At 47.4% G+C, this 20,186-nt stretch overlaps 1 protein-coding gene across 1 annotated transcript in view; it reads left to right on the plus strand.

Moving 5' to 3' along the window:
* Positions 1–16,701, plus strand: part of LOC149427097 (thyroid receptor-interacting protein 11-like) — a gene marked incomplete at its 3' end in the record, with an annotated part of 32,416 nt that extends 15,715 nt beyond the window's left edge. Inside the window, exons 6-11 of the mRNA XM_089668262.1 lie at positions 915–1,080; positions 3,929–4,264; positions 6,780–6,820; positions 7,010–7,186; positions 10,717–13,701; positions 16,561–16,701. Of these exons, the coding sequence (XP_089524388.1) occupies positions 915–1,080; positions 3,929–4,264; positions 6,780–6,820; positions 7,010–7,186; positions 10,717–13,701; positions 16,561–16,701 (3,846 nt within the window). The remainder of the gene's footprint in view (positions 1–914; positions 1,081–3,928; positions 4,265–6,779; positions 6,821–7,009; positions 7,187–10,716; positions 13,702–16,560) is intronic.
* Positions 16,702–20,186: the final 3,485 nt, after the last annotated feature.

A 20,186-nucleotide genomic window follows, 5' to 3' on the forward strand; every position in this document is an offset into this window, starting at 1 on the left:
GGTGCAGGGTGAGCTGAGCTGTCAAACCACTGCTGCTAGGGGTGCAGGGTGAGCTGAGCTGTCAAACCACTGCTGCCAGGGGTGCAGGGTGAGCTGAGCTGTCAAACCACTGCTGCCAGGTGTGCAGGGCGAGCTGAGCTGCCACACCACTGCTGCCAGGGGTGCAGGGTGAGCTGAGCTGCCACACCACTGCTGCCAGGGGTGCAGGGTGAGCTGAGCTGCCACACCACTGCTGCCAGGGGTGCAGGGTGAGCTGAGCTGTCAAACCACTGCTGGGACCATAGCAGGGGGAGTGGAGCTACTGAAGCACTGATGGGTGGGGGAAATAGAGGGAGCTGTGCTGCTGACTCTTTGCTTGAGGGGGAGCTAATTGGCTGCTGGGAGGGGAACAGGGGCAGCTGAGCTGCTGAATCACTTTTTGTAGAGAGGAGCAGGGGGAGCTGAGTAGCTTTTGGGAGGGGAGCAGGGGGAAGATGGGCTACTGAATCACAGTAGCGGGGGGAGCAGGGTGACCTGAGCTGCTGCATCACTACTGGGAAAGGGAAGTAGGGTGAGGTTAGCTGCTGAGAGAAAAACCTGCACTTCAGTGCTTCCGCTGTGAAATTTGAGGATGCATTGCTCCACAGTGCCTGCAGATACAGATATAATTGAGGCCTTGTTTTAATGTGCATTTACTACTTGTTAAGGCATATATGTATTGAGTGTCCATAGACTTGCCACAGACTCACTTAAAATCCCACCAAACAGCTGATTATCTATTGCCCCTTAGCAACCTATCACAGTCCTACCTGCCCAAGAGAAAAAAAAAAATTGCAGATTGAATGAATACAATTGTTCCTACATTGCAACGGAGGACATTCTCATTTCTAACACTTTACTGAACAAGGCCAAATATTCCTTTCTCTTTGTCACAGGACTTGAAGGAGAAGCTGAGCCGACAGATTGATGAACACCAGCATGAGCTCTCCGTCTTACAAGATGCCCATCGGCAGAAGCTGGCGGAGATCACACGGAGACACCGCGAGGAGTTGGGTGAATATGAAGAGCGGATCGAGGAACTGGAGGAGCAGATGAATGCAGGTCTTTGCTTGCTAATAATCTCCTAACCTACACTGATGGCGCTTATTTTGGAAGTAGTTCTGGTGCGCCCCCTCATGCCACACAATGGAATAAAGAAGTTGTAAAGCCCTTTTTTTTTTTTTTAACCTCTTCCCATCCGGCCCATTGCTGATAAACGGGCAGATGGGAGCGCTGCCGATGCAGGTGGACGTTGTATACGTCCCCCGCATCCATTTCTTGAGAGTGCGCTGCGGTCGGTGCCTGCTGTGTCCTCCAGACACAACAGACCACCCATTGCTGTATGGGACCTCTGTGTGAGGTCCCGATTCATGTGATCACTGATTGGTCAATCAGTAATCACATGAACAGTAGTAAGCAAGATGTCACTTCCTGACATCATTGCTTACTACGTGTGAAATCTGTGAATGATCACAGAGGTCACATGGTACAGGGCCATTCACAACAGCCTTGTACCATGTGACAAGCTGTGACCAATCACAGCTCTCACAGTATTTCTCAATGGCTGCAAGAATGCAGCCAGACAGAAGGAAAAATGATTGCTTTTTCAGCCTTTATGGGTGTAAAAGCAATCTGTGTTAAAAAAAAAAAGAGAAAAAAAATCTTCATCACCCCCACATTTCCGTTGTGGTGTTAAAAATCCTGCTTGCTGCATTTTTGGTTCATATTTGGTCAGTAAAAAGAAAAAACACTGCACCTCCCCACTGAGGCCTGGTTCACACCAATGTGTTTGTTAGAGCTTTTTGCAGATACGCACTACAGTCCATGTAACATGGTTTCCTATGGAACACGTTCACATCTTTGATTTTTGCTGCATTTTTGGAAAGGGTCAGGGACGTTTTTTAAACGCAAAACGTTATGTTTTTGGTTCATGGAAAATGCTGCAGAAAAAAGAATGTAGTGCAGTCTTGACACATTTTTAATGAATCTCCCCAGCAACAAATTGGCAAAAAAAAAACGTAAAAAAAAACCGCACTACAAAAGGCAGTGTAAAATGAACAGAACGCAAGCTGCAGCGGTGTTAACCAGGCCTCAAAGGCATTAAAAATGCAACATGTGTCTTTGAGTCACATGAAAAATGTACCCTAATGTGGTAAAATCACAGCAAAATTGTGCATGTATCAGCGGTCATTATCTGCACTTTTTTTTTTTTTTTATTGGCAAAAGGCTACTTTCGGCTGCCGATAGATCACTACATCCCTGGTATAAATCTCTGGACTGGATAGACAGAAATACAATTCCTTGCCAGATAACATGGCCCCATATATGTATTTCATCTGTATATTTATCCATCCGCTCGGAGTTCTGCTTTAACTTTGTAGCAGTAGAGATTGAAAATACAATAATGAGGCCATCGACAGGCGAAAAACCAGCCTTTTTAAAAAAAAAAAAAAAAATTGGTCGTTCAATTGGCCGATTTTTGTCCCATCTACGGCCAGCATTTTTACTTCTGTCCCTTGCAGAGAGCCATTACAGATGCAGATCTTCTTATTTGGATACAAATGGATACATTGTTGCAACCGCAAGACTTTTCATATAAAATATAATAGCGGACTGGAATTCTTCTTCTTTCTTCTTCTTTCTTTCTTTCTCTCCTTCTTCTTTCTTCTTCTTCTTCTTCTTCTTTCTTCTTCTTCTTCCTTCTTCTACTTCCTTCTTTCTTCTTCTTCTTCTTCTTCTTCTTCTTCTTTCTTCTTCTTCTTCCTTCTTCTACTTCCTTCTTTCTTCTTTCTTCTTCCTTCTTCTTCTTCTTCCTCTTCTTCTTTCTTCTTTCTTCCTTCTTCTTTCTTCCTTCTTCTTCCTTCTTCTTCTTCCTTCTTCTTTTTCCTTCTTCTTCTTCTTTCGTCTTCTTCTTCTTTTGTCTTCTTCTTTCGTCTTCTTCTTCTTTCGTCTTCTTCTGCTTCTTCTTTTTCTTTATTCCTTCTTTCTTTCTTCCTTCTTCTTTCTGCTTCTTCTTTTTCTTTTTCTTTCTTCTTTTTCTTCTTCCTTCTTCTTTCTTCTTCCTTCTTCCTTCTTCTTTCTTCTTCTTCCTTCGTCTTCTTCTTTCTTCTTCTTCTTCGTCTTCCTTCGTCTTCTTCTTCCTTCGTCTTCGTCTTCCTTCTTCTTCCTTCGTCTTCTTTCTTTTTCTTTCTTTTTCTTTCTTTTTCTTTCTTCTTCTTTCTTCTTCTTTCTTCTACTTCCTTCTTCTTCCTTCTTCTTCGTCTTCCTTCTTCTGCTTTCTTCTTCTTTCTTCTTTCTCCTTATTCTTCTCCTTCTTCCTTCTTCTTCTTTCTTCCTTCTTCTTCTTCCGTCTTCTTCTTCTTTCTTCTTCGTTCTTCTTTTGCTTCTTCTTTTTCTGCTTCTACTTTTTCATCCTTCTTCTTCCTTCTTCTTTCTTCTTTTTCTTCCTTCTTCCTCCTTCCTTCTTCTTCTTCCTTCTGCTTCTTCTTCTTCCTTCTGCTTCTTCTTCCTTCTTCTTCTTTCTTTCTTCTTCTTTCTTTCTTCTTCTTTCTTTCTTCTTCTTCCTTCTTCTTCCTTCTTCTTCCTTCTTCTTCTTCCTTCTTTTTCTTCCTTCTTCTTCCTTCTTTCTTCTTTCTTTTTTCTCCCTCTTCCTTCTCTCATGCGCAGATTTTTTATTGCTAAAATGATCGGCCAATTTTGCCCATCGGCCGCGATTTTTCCAACTTGATAAAAAAAAGTGCCAAAACCCCGAAAAACGGCCGACCCATTAACCCACTAACGGTGCAAATATCGGACAATTTTTTTTTTTGGCAGATTTTCGACCCGTCTATGGCCTGCATAAGCAGTTTTACATTTTTATGGCAGCTGTTTAACACTTGTTACATTTTTTTGTTTTGTTTCTTTGGCTCAGCAGGTGTGGATGGCACTTCTGACCAATCTAAAATGTTTGAACTCCAGAAAACCGTCCGCTCTCTAGAAGCAGAGAAAGCTGACCGCGCCCAGGAGATTCAGGATTTGGAGCGTCGGCTGAGAGACCTGACGTCCGTTGTCTCTGCTGCGGATGAAGAGAAAATGTCTCTGCAGCAGGAAAAAGCCTCCGCGGAGAACGAGAGGAATCGGCTGGCTGCAGAGTGCGAGAGATTGCTCGCCGAGTTAACGCAGCTACAAACCGCGCACGAGTCTGATGGCAGGAGGGAAGTCACCAGCTTACAGGAAGAGGTCCTGCGGCTACAAGAAGCCCTAATTGGTATGAATGAGCCCTTTCTAGTTGCAGTGTATGGTGGCCCCAACTGTGGACTGCTCTTGCCTGATCCCTGTTGGTCTGTTAACCACCAAAAGAAAGCTTTATTTGTGGGGGAAAAAAATGGCAAAAATGTTATATGGGTACAGCGTTGCATGACTGTGCAATTGTCAGTTAACCACTTGCCCTCCAGAGGATTCCCCCCCCCCCCCTCTTCCTGACCAGGCCATTTTTTTGCGTTACGGCACGGCGTTCCCTTCACTGACAATTGCGCGGTCATGCAATGCTGCACCCAAATGAAATGTATGTCCTTTTTTTTTTTCCCCACGAATTGAGCTTTATTTCGGTGGTATTTGATCGCTTGTGCTTTTTTTTTTTTTTTTTTTTTTTTTGCACTATGGAAGAAAAGAGAGACTGACAATTTTGAGAAAAAAAAACAATATTTTTGACTTTCTTGCTATTTAAACATGTCCAGTAAAAAAAGTTTTAAAAATCAAATTTCGTCAGAAATTCCGCTCCGTGTCTTCCCAATACGTGTAAATTGATTGGTTTATGCGAAAGTTATAGCGTTTACAAATGGCGGTATAGATACTGGAATTTATTGATTTATTTTATTTTTTTTACTAGTAATGGCGGCGATCAGCGACTTATAGTGAGACTGTGGCGGGCATTCTGACACTGGGGGGGGGGGGGGGAGCTGACTTGGTGTCACTGACATCCCCAGTGACACCAATACAGTGATCAGTACTAAACAAAAGCACCGACACTGTACTAATGGCACTGGGCAGGAAGGGGTTAACATGTAGGCTGATCAAAGGGTTACTTGTGTGCTGTTTAACTGTGTGCTGTGTCTGTGCGCTTCACTGTAAGAACACTGCTTTGGATGGCTGTGCGCACGAGCTGAAAGGGAGGAGAACTGTGTTTTGTTTTTTACAAACAGTTCTCTCCCCCCCCCCCCCCCCCCAGAGATGGGGACCCGGTGATTGACAGCCGTGGCTGCGATTGGCAGCCCGGACATGCAAAGTCACGTGTATATATACATGATTTTGTACAACCCTGTCACCCTGCTATAGGGCAGTGGGAATGCAGTTAAAAGTAATGCCGTGCCATATCTAAAAAAAAAAAAAGCGTGTGAAGATTAATGGTGCCGCTCCAAAGCTGGATTAACAGAACACGATCAACCCTCCGGCATAGGAATAAAGGGAGCAGCATCCTGGGTCCATTACAGTATCTAGAGCAGGGGTGTCCAGCTGTTGAAGTACTACAAGTCCCACCATGCCTCTACCTCTGGGTGTCTTGCATGCGGATGTCAGAGTCTTGCAAGGCCTCATGGGACTTGCTGTTCTTCAACACCTGGAGTGCCATAGTTTGGACACCCCTGATCTAGAGAAAGGTAAGGGTGAGCGGACGATGCCCAGAAGCAGCCCCAGGAGTCCGGCATGTTGAGTGTATAGCGTGGCCTCAGCAGTGCGCTAGCCACACCCACTGATGCGTTTCGCCCCACCCATTGGGGCTTGGTCACAGAGGCGGCAGAGGGCGCGGGGCAATGGTGAATCAGTGCAGAGGCCACCCTATGCACTCCACATGCTGGACTCCTGTCACTGCTTGTGAGCGGCGTCCGCTCCCCCTTACCGTACTCGTATTGAGGTAGTTATACTGAGGTCGTGGTTGAGGCTACAACCATATTCCTAGTGCCGTTTTATTTTTCTCCTGGTGATTCTCTTTTGTGCAAAAGTGATCTGAGCGGCTGTATAGCCACCGGATCACTTTTATGAGTGGTGAAAGGGGGTCACCGCCTTTCCTGGGCTCTCTCATCCCAGCAGGGAGCCCAGAACTGATCCAACTGGCGGCATCCTGCAGCTCCTCTGTGTTGGTCAGTGATATAGCTGCAAGGGAGAAAAGGGAGTGAAGTCAGAACCCCCAGCTGTTGCGTGCTCCCTCTTCTCCCCTGCAGCCGTTGTTCATTGACATAAGGAAACACCTATTTTTAGTTCACTTTCTCAGGCAAGTATACACCTTGTGTGTTTTTTTTTTTTTTTCACACAGGTAGCAGGAAGGGGGAGGGGCGTTTTTAAGCATAGTTAGAGTTTAGGCTGGAGTTCCACTTTAACTCTTTTGAGCATTCAGCTTCATTGTGCAGGCAGGCTCTTGGCATTCCAGGTTGCTGCGTTGTTTTGTAAGAAATCCATATATCCATGTGGAGGGAGAGAGAAGGTCGGGGATTGCTGAGCTCTGTAGTGCAGCAACGCTGTTTGGGATTTCAGTGCAGCAAAGGCAGCGTGTCGTCAGCGTGTTGTCAGCGTTTCGTCAGCGTGTTGTCAGCTCAAGCAGGAAGTTTGAAGCTTACAGGATTTTTTTTTTTTTCTTCGCAGATCTGTGAGTATTTTTCTGTACTTGCAGCATTTTTAAAGGGATAAACCATCGGGGGGGGGGGGGGGGGGAGTGCAGGAAAACTGTATTGATTTATTTCTTGACGTGCTCTTCTTCTTTTTTTTTTTTTTTTTTTTTTATTACATTTCAGATGCTGAAAAAGGGATGCGCAAAGAAGCACCAACAGATCAGGTAATGCTAATTCCTTAGGCTCATCAGTAACAGATTTAAATTGTATGAAGGGTTCCCTCCTACACCTATTTAAATCTGCCCCTCTAATTGAAACGTGTGCGCGTTGTGCAGCCTTGCACGCATTTTGCTGTTGTGAAATCCAGCCTTAGGTGTGTGCTGTGGCTTACCTGCTTTTATCTTTTTGGAAAGGTGCTGCTGGGGGATACGGACCGCACTACTTCCTCCGGGGAGGCCGATGTCACCTGCGAGCAGCTGAGGAATGATCTAGAGGAGAGCCAGAGAAGGCTGGAAGAAAGCATCACAGAAAAGGAGTCCCTTACTACAGAACTAGAGGAACTGGACCGACAGAATCAAGAGGCCATGCAGGTGCTGGACAGGCAACCCCCACCTGCCCCCAAACCCCGCCCCCCATCCCCCACCCATATTGTCCCTCCTCCCCCAACCCTCTCTTCTCTCTGACCATCGCCCCCACTAAGGGCAGCTGTAGCAAAGCTTTTCATAGCAGCAATAATATCCTTCTCTCGTGTCACACTTGAGGATCTGCTCTCAAACATTTCGTGGTTTTAAATCTGACCTCCAGCCTTCCCGTCAGTCCTGCACAGCTGTACCAGAGGATAGAACAGGAGGACGCTTCTAAGTGCAGTATATCCAGAATAATCTTCATGGTTAGAAACACAGACTCGTAGTTAAAACCGGCTCAATAAAATCGTCAGGGGGCGGAGGTTCAATCCACCATGCGAGAACCCGCTGTGCCGGCCAGCAGCTGCAGGGGAAGCTGAGGATCAGATGTCCAAGATGGCCGCCGCAAGTTCCAGGATCGCTGGAGCACACGCTGTCCAGAAGAACGCAACCGGAAATGACATGGGTTAGGAACGGGCGTGGAACGGTGACGCGTTTCAGAGCATGCGCAGAGCTCCTTCTTCAAGACCGATTGATCCTCAGCTCCCCCTGCAGCTGCTGGCCGGCACAGTGGGTTCTCGCAAGGTGGATTGAGGTTCTGCACTCTTGACGATTTTTTTTTTTTGAGTCGGTTTTAACTACGAGTTTGTAAGTGTTTCTAACTGTCATTATTAAAGATTATTCTGGATATACTGCACTTATAAGCGCTCTCCTGTTTTATCCTCTTCCATTTACAGAGTTTGCTTCTACACCTAGAAGTGCTGCCCGGTGCCTGTTGTCCAGTGCCTCCTCCATTCCCGGCTGACATCTCTCGGTCCACAGCCTCCTCCATTCCCGGCTGACTTCTCTCGGTCCACAGCCTCCTCCATCCCCGGCTGACATCTCTCGGTCCACAGCCTCCTCCATCCCCGGCTGACTTCTCTCGGTCCACAGCCTCCTCCATCCCCGGCTGACTTCTCTCGGTCCACAGCCTCCTCCATCCCCGGCTGACATCTCTCGGTCCACAGCCTCCTCCATTCCCGGCTGACTTCTCTCGGTCCACAGCCTCCTCCATCCCCGGCTGACATCTCTCGGTCCACAGCCTCCTCCATCCCCGGCTGACATCTCTCGGTCCACAGCCTCCTCCATCCCCGGCTGAAATCTCTCGGTCCACAGCCTCCTCCATCCCCGGCTGACATCTCTCGGTCCACAGCCTCCTCCATCCCCGGCTGACTTCTCTCGGTCCACAGCCTCCTCCATCCCCGGCTGACTTCTCTCGGTCCACAGCCTCCTCCATCCCCGGCTGACATCTCTCGGTCCACAGCCTCCTCCATCCCCGGCTGACATCTCTTGGTCCACAGCCTCCTCCATCCCCGGCTGACATCTCTCGGTCCACAGCCTCCTCCATCCCCGGCTGACATCTCTCGGTCCACAGCCTCCTCCATCCCCGGCTGACATCTCTCGGTCCACAGCCTCCTCCTTCCCCGGCTGACATCTCTCGGTCCACAGCCTCCTCCTTCCCCGGCTGACATCTCTCGGTCCACAGCCTCCTCCTTCCCCGGCTGACATCTCTCGGTCCACAGCCTCCTCCATCCCCGGCTGACATCTCTCGGTCCACAGCCTCCTCTATCCCCGGCTGACTTCTCTCGGTCCACAGCCTCCTCCATCCCCGGCTGACTTCTCTTGGTCCACAGCCTCCTCCATCCCCGGCTGACTTCTCTCGGTCCACAGCCTCCTCCATCCCCGGCTGACATCTCTCGGTCCACAGCCTCCTCCATCCCCGGCTGACATCTCTCGGTCCACAGCCTCCTCCTTCCCCGGCTGACATCTCTCGGTCCACAGCCTCCTCCATCCCCGGCTGACATCTCTCGGTCCACAGCCTCCTCTATCCCCGGCTGACTTCTCTCGGTCCACAGCCTCCTCCATCCCCGGCTGACTTCTCTTGGTCCACAGCCTCCTCCATCCCCGGCTGACTTCTCTCGGTCCACAGCCTCCTCCATCCCCGGCTGACATCTCTCGGTCCACAGCCTCCTCCATCCCCGGCTGACATCTCTCGGTCCACAGCCTCCTCCATCCCCGGCTGACATCTCTCGGTCCACAGCCTCCTCCATCCCCGGCTGACATCTCTCGGTCCACAGCCTCCTCCATCCCCGACTGACTTCTCTCGGTCCACAGCCTCCTCCATCCCCGGCTGACTTCTCTCTGTCCACAGCCTCCTCCATTGAAGTTCCCTATACATATCCTTTGCACAGTCGTACCGACTCCTCTCCTGGACTGAAATTGCAGACTCTTATTTTCATTGTAGACTGTGAGCTTCTTACAGTGTGCAGTGACGTTGGCCCCAAAGAAGTTTTAGGCCTTAAAACAGCCCTTTTGATGACTTTGGGGTTTCCCCTTCTTTTCCAGCCTCTGAACGTACCCACAGAAATCCAATGGGAATTTAAACGCATAGGCCTGCCCAGGAGAGTTAGACCTGTGGGACTGGATACAAACAAACACCGGACACGGGGGTGTCTGATCAAACCAAGTATGCTTCTGTGGAGGGGGTGGGTGGGTTAGGTTAGGTCAGAGCAAAGGGGGGCAAAAAAGGTTAAGTGGTCTTTGTCTTAAAGTGCATTTAACCTTTAAAAAGCCATTGAAAATACGCTAACGTGATTTTAGTGGCTGAGTTTAGATCTACTTTCAAGCCCAGCGAGCGGCTTGCTATGGGGGCACCTGCTCCTGAGCCTCTAATATGTTGCTCAAAGGTCATTCCTTCCCAATGCCCCCCCCCCCCCCCCCAGTGAACAATCAGCAAAATTCATTGTTTAGTTGGGTTCAATAAATATACAGCTGTCACATGACCCAGCTCTTTCCCAGCCTGTATGCATGGAAACAGTGGCAGGAGTAGCTTCTAGACCTTTGTCACGCCCCTCCAGCCTTTGTGTTAAAATAACAGGCAGGTGAAGCCTCCATCAATCAAGATGTAACACATCACCCCCCCCCCATTATGTTTAACAGGTTAGTGGGCATTGAGGAGGAGGAGGGAGGGAGTGGGCTTTCATTTACCACTGAGTATATGTCCTCATGAGTGACTATATTCCATGGGTAGGCAACCTGCGGCTCTCTAGCTGTTGTGGAACTACATTTACAGCTATGACTTGCAGAGGCATGATGGAACTTGTAGTCCTGCAACAGCTGGAGAGCCGCAGGTTGCTTACCCCTGGTATAGTCACATAGGCTGCTCCAATGTGATAGGAAGGAAATGCTCTGAGTAGAAGTACACTGAAAACTGAGCATGTGCAGTAGCCGCCAACACTGCTCTGCAGAATCCCCAACTGCAGTGGGGACAGGGACAGGAGGGGGAGACCGAGAACAGCAGGATCAGACTTTTTGCAGAACACAGAAAATGCATCCCATCGTGAATGAGTATTTCTTGATAGTTTTTAATGATTGGGTTTAATGACGCTTACAATTTTCTTTGTGATAAAAAGGATAGGTTGCCTGTTATTAACCAATAACTATTGTGTGTTTCACAGCACTTGCTGCATATGAAGGAGCAGCTGTCCAAGCAGAAGGCCGGTTCCGATATTCGTGTGGCTCAGATGAATGAGGAGCTACAGCTATCGAGAGAGAGAGAATCGAACGCCGTTGCAGAAATCAGAAAATTATATGAACTGTTGCAGTCTGAAGAGGAGAAGCTGAGGCACGCTGAAAAAGTTTTCAGCAACGTACAAGCAAACAATCGACAGCTTACAGTCCAGATGAACGAGCTACAGGAGGTTGTTAAAAATTTGGAATCCAGAAATTCCGGTACTAAGAAGGAATATGAAAAGCTTCAGGAGAGCCTGAAGCTGGCAAGAGAAGAACTTAGGGTGGCCCAACAGGAGTCACTCTCCCGACATGAGATCCAAGGCGATGGTGAACACGAAAAAGAGATTAATAGGTTAAATCTTCAACTTTCAGAAACTAGACAGTCGAAAGAAGACTTGGAGAATGAGATTTGTGACTTGAAGATGGAGAATGAGATGTTACTGTCAACCCAAGAACAAGCAAAGCAACAACTGCAAGAAGTTGTGGCCTCTAACGGCAAGGAAGCTTTGGAAAAACAGACAGTCATCGAGGCCCTCAGGATGGAGAAGAGCCGTCTAGAAATGGAGCTGAACCAACTGGAAAACAGACTTCATGAACAGGCTCAGAAGTATGAACGAACCATCCGTGAACTTTCAAATGCCCAAAAGATGGACACCTCTGCTTTACAGCTTGAGCACGAGCGAATTGTTAAGCTCAACCAAGAAAAAGACTTTCAGTTAGCAGAGAGCAAACGGACTATAGAGCAGCTTGAGATGGATTCTGAGGAGACCAAGGAGATGCTGACAAGTACCTTAGAGGGGCAGAAACAGCTCACTGAACTTATTAGAGAGAAGGAAAGTTTTGTCACTGAGCTCAAGGAGAAGAAACTGGAGTTGCAAAGACAACTTGAGGAACAAACCAAAACGACAAAAGAACGTGACGTCTTAAGACAGAGCATCGAAGAGAAGGAAAAACTTCTTGCTTCAATGAAGGAAGACAACAGCCACCTTAAGGAGGAAATTGAAAGGTTGAAGGACCAGCAGAGCCGGTCCCAGCCGGTGGTGGACCCAAAAACATTAGACATCATTACAGAACTGGAGGCAGAAATAACGCAGCTGACCAAAGTCCAGAACCATTATGAAGAAGAGCTGAAACTTCAGAAGAAAGCAGTCGAAAAACAAAATCAAAATGCTGCTCAACTTCAAAAATCTCTTCAGGAAAAAATCAAAGAAGTCAATGAAGTAACGTTACAGCACAAGGAGATGGTGGACACATATGAGAAGCTACTTGCTGAAAAAGACAGTGAAATCTCGAGTCTGCAACAGACCAACGAATTGATCAGCTCCCAGCTGCAAAACGAGCATCTTATCCAGACAGATTCCTCTGTTATACTCCATGATACCAAGGCACAAACGATCAACAATGGTGATAACGGCACAGAGAAGCACGATCTATCTAAAGTGGAGGTTGAGAGATTGGTCAAGGGTATCAAAGAGAAAGAGATGGAGATTAAGATTCTCAATGAAAAGAACTTTAACTTGACCAAACAGATTGACCAGCTGTCTAAAGACGAAGTGGGAAAGCTCACTCAGATCATCCAACAAAAAGACTTAGAAATACAAAATCTTCACGCCCGAGTTTCCTCGGTCAGTTACATGCAAGATGTAGTCTATCTACAGCAGCAGTTGCAAGCCTATGCAATGGAGAGAGAGCAGGTTCTAGCCGTCCTAAGTGAGAAGACCAGGGAAAACAGTCAGCTTCGAACTGATTACCACAAAATGATGGACGTGGTGGCTGCCAAAGAGTCGGCCCTTTTGAAACTTCAAGATGAAAACAAGAGACTTTCGCTCAGCCAAGAAGGCACCAACCAAGAGATGTTTAGAGAGACCATCCAGAATCTCTCCAGAATAATTAGAGAGAAGGATATCGAGATAGATGCCTTAAGCCAGAAATGTCAGACCTTGTTGACCGTTCTTCAGACCTCCAGTTCGGAGAATGGCAGTGACCTTGGAGGTGTCAATAGTAATCAGTTTGAGGAACTGTTGCAGGAACGGGATAAACTCAAGCAGCAAGTGAAGAAGATGGAAGAGTGGAAACATCAGGTAATGACCACTGTCCAGAACATGCAACACGAGTCTGCTCACTTCCAGGAGGAGCTTCACAAGCTTCAGGGGCAGATCAACAAGGAGAGTGATTCTAGCTCTAAATTGCAAGTAGACTACAACCACCTCATTCAGAGCTATGAAAACAATGAGAAGAAACTCAAAGATTTCAGCCTAGAGCTGAGTAATGTTCAAACCAGTATTGGTGAACTCAACAGCACAAAAGAACATATACTTGGTCAACTTCAGGTCAGTAAATACACCGCAAGTCCAGTTGAGACTCCCTTGGGGGCACCTCCAGAGCACAAAAGTGGCAATTTTTCAATTGTTCGAGAATGTGAACAACTGAGGATTCAAATTCAAGAGAGGGATATCACCATTCGAACCCTTCAAGAGAATAACCAGCGATTGTCAGACTCCATGGCTAAAACATCGGAGCAAGGTCGCCGGAGCCAGGAGGAGACCACCTCTGAGCTCAAGCAGATGAAGGACAAAAACGAACTCTTTCAGAAGGCTCTAAAAGACAAGGACATAATGATAAAGACAAAGGGCGATAAATTAAACTCCACCGTCGAAAACCTGAAGAACAAAGAGAATGAGAATGAGCTGCTGAGGCAGGCCGTCACCAACCTCAAAGAGAGGGCTCTTATTTTGGAAATGGACATCGGCAAGCTGAAGGAAGAAAACGAAAAAGTGGTGGCCAAAGAGAAGGAAAAAGAAACAGAGTTTCGAGCATTACACGAGACCAACATGCAGTTTTCCTTGTTGCTCAGAGAGAAGGAATTTGAGTCCAGCTCGATGAAGGAGAAAGCATCTGCTCTGGAAAACCTTCTTAAAGAAAAGGAACAGGTTTGTCCAGCTTCATTCTGGGTTTAAAATACTTTTACGTATACGTTGGGAAATCTTATAAAAGAGTTGTGGAACTGGTTTTTGTTTTGTTGCTCTGCACACTCCCACTTTTTAGGCGTTGTGCAGTAAAGCAGTGCAAATTTCTGTACTGAAGGAGAAGTACGGCCAAAGCTCTTTTGGCCAAATGTCTCATGTGGGTCACAAAAGTGCATTTACAGTAGTTCTGCATTCCTGTGACCTAGATTGAGCTGACTGCGGGCTAAAGTCTGCTGTTGGCTGACATCACAAAGCTGGTCCAAGTTCCGCAGGGGTCCCGACAATAATGTTGGGATCTGCCCATATGCTTGACCAGCAGCTGCCTCAGTCTCTCAGCATGCCCCTTCCACAGTCTGGTGCTCCTGTGAGCATTGGAGGGGCAAAACACAGAGCAGTAACCGCTCTGTGCTTGGAGCGGATCCGAGAACTGAGCGATCAGCGTTACAGTATTTAGGGAGGTGGAAGCAGACAGCTAGTGAAAGTTTTCAGGGATGCACTGAAATTTCGGAAGAAATGTTTTAGCCAAAAACAACCCTATTGGCCGATATGAAAAAAAGCACCGATACAGATGCCGAAAAAAACCCTCCCCTCGCCGCCTGCCGCTGCCAGCAGCGGCCAACACTCGGTAGTTCTCAGCCTTACCTGAAAAACCATCGAATGATCCCGGCGCTGGGCATAGAGATGAGTGAAGGAAAGATGGCCTCCACTCATCTCTATGCCCTTGGAGGACCGGAGCGATGTCATTTCCAGTTCCGGCCATTATTTTTTTTTTTAAAGCGCTAGATCAATGCTTTTTTTGATCTAATGCTTTACATTGCAGAGTAGAGATGTGGGGTCTTATTGACCCCCATATCTCTCCATTAAGAGGACCTGTCACTAATCATGTCTTATTGACCCCTGATGTCTCCATAAAGAGGACCTGTCACTAATTATGTCTTATTGACCCCCCATATCTCTCCATAAAGAGGACCTGTCACTAATCATGTCTTATTGACCCCTGATGTCTCCATAAAGAGGACCTGTCACTAATTATGTCTTATTGACCCCCCATATCTCTCCATAAAGAGGACCTGTCACTAATCATGTCTTATTGACCCCCTGATGTCTCCATAAAGAGGACCTGTCACTAATCATGTCTTATTGACCCCTGATGCCTCCATAAAGAGGACCTGTCACTAATTATTTCTTTCAAAGGGACGCATGCATTCCTTGTGATAATAAAAGTGATTAAACATTTTTTTTACATGGACAGTGCAAAAAAAAACATTAAAATAAATAAAAAAGAAAGTTTAAAGTGCCCCCATCCCCCCCATGCTGGCACGTAGTGGTGAACGCATATGTAGGCCACGTCCACATATGTAAACAGTGTTCAAACCGCACGCGTGAGGTATCGCCACGAACGTAAGATCAATAATTCTCGCACTAGACCTCCTCTGTTACTTTACACTGCTAACCTGTAGAATTTTTTAGCGCATCACCCATGTAGATTTTTAAGTACTGCAGTTTTACGCCACTCCACGAGCGTGCGCAATTTTAAAGCATGATATGTTGAGTATCTATTTACTCGCTGTAACATCCTCTCATATTTTACAAAACAATGGGGGTAATTGATGCGGGTGAACGTTTAGAAACGTCCACCCGCTTCGGCAGTGCTCCCGTCCGGCCCATGTAGATAAACGGCGAAGTGGTTGACCAATCCATTTATACATGTGCTCCTACTATGGAGGCTTTGGAAATTTTAGTTATGTTCACAGTATACAGAGGACCCTTGACGTGGGACTGAGGCATACGCATCTATTTGCAAATGTGTGCAAACAAAACCCTCTGCTTTTAATGCAAACTGTTAGACAGGCCACATTGGTTTTGCAGGCTGGCTGGTAAATGTTGCTGGGAAATCTTTTGTTTGTTTGCGATGTATATTGCCCTTCCATGTGCACCGGATCGCAGTGCCGCGTGCTCCCAGGAGGCGCGGTGCCGCGTGTTCCCACGGAGCGCGCACAGGCAGTGAATACGGAGGCTGTTTATAAACGGCCACTGTAACAGAACTGGACCCCGACTGCACTTGGGTATTTCCGTTAGCCTCCCTCTTCCCTGTCCAAACACAGATCCACGGACACCACCGCTGGCCATACAAGACGAGACAACACCAGTCTGTATAAACATGGAAACTCTTTATTTGAAACTCGAACTGGCTTTTTATACACTCAGGGGACAAATCCCCCCTCCCTGCATAATGACACAGGGCTGGGCAATCTACATTTAGTAACAAGAGACACACCAGCAGACCGTCCCATCAGGAGGGAGGGCTGCTAGAAACACCCTCCCCCCAAGCCAATACACATAAACACATACATCCCATAATAGTTTGCTCCCAAGCAAGACACACAATAGAACAATGGGACCACATGGCAGTAAACAATGAACAACCCCCACACCAATATTAGAACATTTTACCCTGTACCCCTAACAAGCACAGGGTGACTTACACATAATATGGATATGGGGAGCTGAGACAGGGGTCTCCCCACCCCTCCAAAGGGGGCTGTGTTCCAAAAGGGGGCTGTGTTTCATGGGCCCCCCACCCAAAGTGACTCCCATCACAGCCACCCGCTCCTGCACTTCTCCCGCCCGGCCGTTTATGTACATGGGCCGACGGGAAGGGGTTAAGTAACGAATATGGATTTGAGTTTTCTGTATTATATTTATGTCCTTCTGGTTGCACAATACGAGATTCTAGTCAAATATTGGCCTGTATGGTGTCTCTTCAGTTACTTCCTCCTTTTAGTTGGTTTTATTGGAATAATAATTTGTTTTCTTTCTCAGGGAAAGGCCGGGGAATTGAACCAGCTGCTGAATGAAGTGAAGTCGATGCAGGAGAAGGCGGTTTTGTTCCAGCATGAGCGGGATCAGGTCATGTTGGCTCTCAAACAGAAGCAGATGGAAACCAGTGCTCTCCAGAATGAGGTGGGTGCTGGGACCATGGCGGGGGGATGTACCAGTCAGTGTAGAATATGATCCACTTCATCACATGACGCCTCCGAGGTAAAGTACACTGGGGAGGTCATATGCACATCTTATTGTAGGTAAAAAAAAAAGTGCTTTATTTTTTTTTTTTTTCCTGGATTCCTTCACGACCAGCAGATCACGGGTGCAATGCAGGGCTCCTGCAGACTGTCTGTGTAGCTGTCTGCTCGTACCTCATGGGTGGGCACTTACACAATGACAGGAAGAATTCAATGGACTACCAGAGCGCCTAACCACACCCTGCTAGTTCATTGAGAACCACAAGCAGACAGCTGCAAAGGCTGTCGGACTTGGTAGTTTTCCCATTCACAGAACCCTTTGAATGAATGACTCAGCCAGGTGGTCGGAGCCCTGCCAGACCCTGTGTGTGGGTGGGGTTTTTTTTTTTTTTTTTTTTTTAACCACTCCACTGCACTTCGTTTTCTCTTAGACCCTTGAAATGTCTCACAGGCACCTGTTGATCCTACCCAGGAAAATTCACTTAACCACTTCCAGTCCGGACACTTTCCCCCCCTTCCAGTCTGGACACTTTCCCCCCCTTCCAGTCTGGACACTTTCCCCCCTTCCAGTCCAGACACTTTCACCCCCTTCCAGTCCGGACACTTTCCCCCCCTTCCAGTCCGGACACTTTCCCCCCCTTCCAGTCCGGACACTTTCCCCCCCTTCCAGTCCGGACACTTTCCCCCCCTTCCAGTCCGGACACTTTCCCCCCCTTCCAGTCCGGACACTTTCCCCCCCTTCCAGTCCGGACACTTTCCCCCCCTTCCAGTCCGGACACTTCCCCCCCCTTCCAGTCCGGACACTTTCCCCCCCTTCCAGTCCGGACACTTTCCCCCCCTTCCAGTCCGGACACTTTCCCCCCCTTCCAGTCCGGACACTTTCCCCCCCTTCCAGTCCGGACACTTTCCCCCCCTTCCAGTCCGGACACTTTCCCCCCCCTTCCAGTCCGGACACTTTCCCCCCCTTCCAGTCCGGACACTTCCCCCCCCTTCCAGTCCGGACACTTCCCCCCCCCCCCTTCCAGTCCGGACACTTCCCCCCCCCCCTTCCAGTCCGGACACTTCCCCCCCCCTTCCAGTCCGGACACTTCCCCCCCCCCTTCCAGTCCGGACACTTCCCCCCCCCCCTTCCAGTCCGGACACTTCCCCCCCCTTCCAGTCCGGACACTTCCCCCCCCCTTCCAGTCCGGACACTTCCCCCCCCCTTCCAGTCCGGACACTTCCCCCCCCCTTCCAGTCCGGACACTTCCCCCCCCTTCCAGTCCGGACACTTCCCCCCCCCTTCCAGTCTGGACACTTTCACGCCCTTCCAGTCCGGACACTTTCACGCCCTTCCAGTCCGGACACTTTCACGCCCTTCCAGTCCGGACACTTTCCCCCCCCCCTCCTGTCCGGACACTTTCACCCCCTTCCTCTCCAGGCCAATTTTCAGCTTTCAGCGCTATCACACTTTGAATGACAATTGTGCGGTCATGCAACACTGTACCCATATGAATTTTTTAGCATTTTTTTGGGACAGATAAAGCATTATTTTGGTGGTATTTATTCACCACTGGGATTTTTGTTTTTTGCTATGTAAATGAAAAAAGTTTAAAAAAAGTGTTTTTCTTATAAAATTTTGCAAATAAATAATATTTCATCATAAATCTCGGCCAAAATTTATTCCGTTATCTAGTAAAAAAAAATAACCCAAATTAGTTTATAACCAAAAATTATAATTTTTAAACATTTTTTTTACATTTTTATTTTATTTTTGTATTTTTTTTTTTTTTTTTTTTTTTTTTTTTTTTTTTTACATACTGTCACCCTAGCAGTACAGTGTCACCATGGTGACACTGTACTACTTGTGGAGGGTGATGAATATTTTTTTTTTTTTTACACTGATTGCTTTTTCACCCATAAAGTCTGTAAAAGCAATCATTTCTCCTCTCTGGCTGCATTCTTGCACTCATTGAGAAATACTGTGTGAGCTGTGATTGGTCACAGCTTGTCACATGGTACAAGGCTGTTGTGAATAGCCCTGTACCATGTGACCTCGGTGATCATTCACAGATTTCACACGTAGTAAGCAATGATGTCAGAAGTGACATTTTGCTTACTACTCTGCATGTGATCACTGATTGGCCAATCAGTGATCACATGATCGGGACCTCGCACAGAAGTCCAGTACGACGATCGGTGTTCCACTGTGTCCGGCTCCGGGCACCGGATCGCGGTGCTGTGCGCTCTCAGGGAGCGTGCACAAGCAGGGGGCGGGGAGGCTGTTTATAAATGGCCACACAACCCTGCACTGCAACCGTCCGGCCGTTTATATACAACAGCCGCACGGGAGGTGGTTAACAGTGACTGTAAGATCAGGGAGAAAACATCCTTGGCCGCAAATAGCAGCACGGGTAGGGCGCACGTGTGCCCCCTACCTGGTAATACAGAATGACGTATATATGTGATTCTGTGCACAGGTGCCGCCCTGTAGCAGTATATCTGCTACTTCCTGACATCATTGCTTACTACGTGTGAAATCTGTGAATGATCACAGAGGTCACATGGTACAGGGCTATTCACAACAGCCTTGTACCATGTGACAAGCTGTGACTAATCACAGCTCACACAGTATTTCTCAATGGCTGCAAGAATGCAGCCAGAGAGCAGGAGAAATTATTCCTTTTACAGCCTTTATGGGTGTAAAAGCAATCGGTGTAAAAAAACCAAAAAATCTTTATCACCCCCACAAGTAGTACAGTGTCACTATGGTGACAGTATGTTAAAAAAAACATAAATATTAAAAATAAAAATGTAAAAACAAATTTTGAAAAAATATAATTTTTGGTTATAAACTAATTGGAGTTTTTCTTTTACTATAAAGATAACTGAATACATTTTGGCCAAGATTTATGAAGAAAGATTATTTATTTGCAAAATTGTATAAGATAAACACTTTTTTTCTTCAGAATTTTTGGACTTTTTCATTTTATATAGCAAAAAAATAAAAATCCCAGCGGTGAATAAATATCACCAAAATAAAGTTTTATCTGTTTAAAAAAAAAATGCTAAAAAATTCATATGGGTACAGTGTTGCATGACCGCGCAATTGACATTCAGAGTGTGATAGCGCTGAAAGCTGAAAATTGGCCGGGACAGGAAGGGGGTGAAAGCGTCCTGACTGGAAGGGGGTGAAAGCGTCCGGACTGGAAGGGGGTGAAAGCGTCCGGACTGGAAGGGGGTGAAAGCGTCCGGACTGGAAGGGGGTGAAAGTGTCTGGACTGGAAAGGGGTGAGAGCGTCCGGACTGGAAGGGGGTGAAAGCGTCCGGACTGGAAGGGGGTGAAAGCGTCCGGACTGGAAGGGGGTGAAAGCGTCCGGACTGGAAGGGGGTGAAAGCGTCCGGACTGGAAGGGGGTGAAAGCGTCCGGACTGGAAGGGGGTGAAA

Source organism: Staurois parvus, unplaced genomic scaffold, assembly GCF_062004578.1.
Source record: "Staurois parvus isolate SC_StPar_1 unplaced genomic scaffold, SC_StPar_1.0 ptg004033l, whole genome shotgun sequence".
Classification (NCBI taxonomy): domain Eukaryota; kingdom Metazoa; phylum Chordata; class Amphibia; order Anura; family Ranidae; genus Staurois; species Staurois parvus.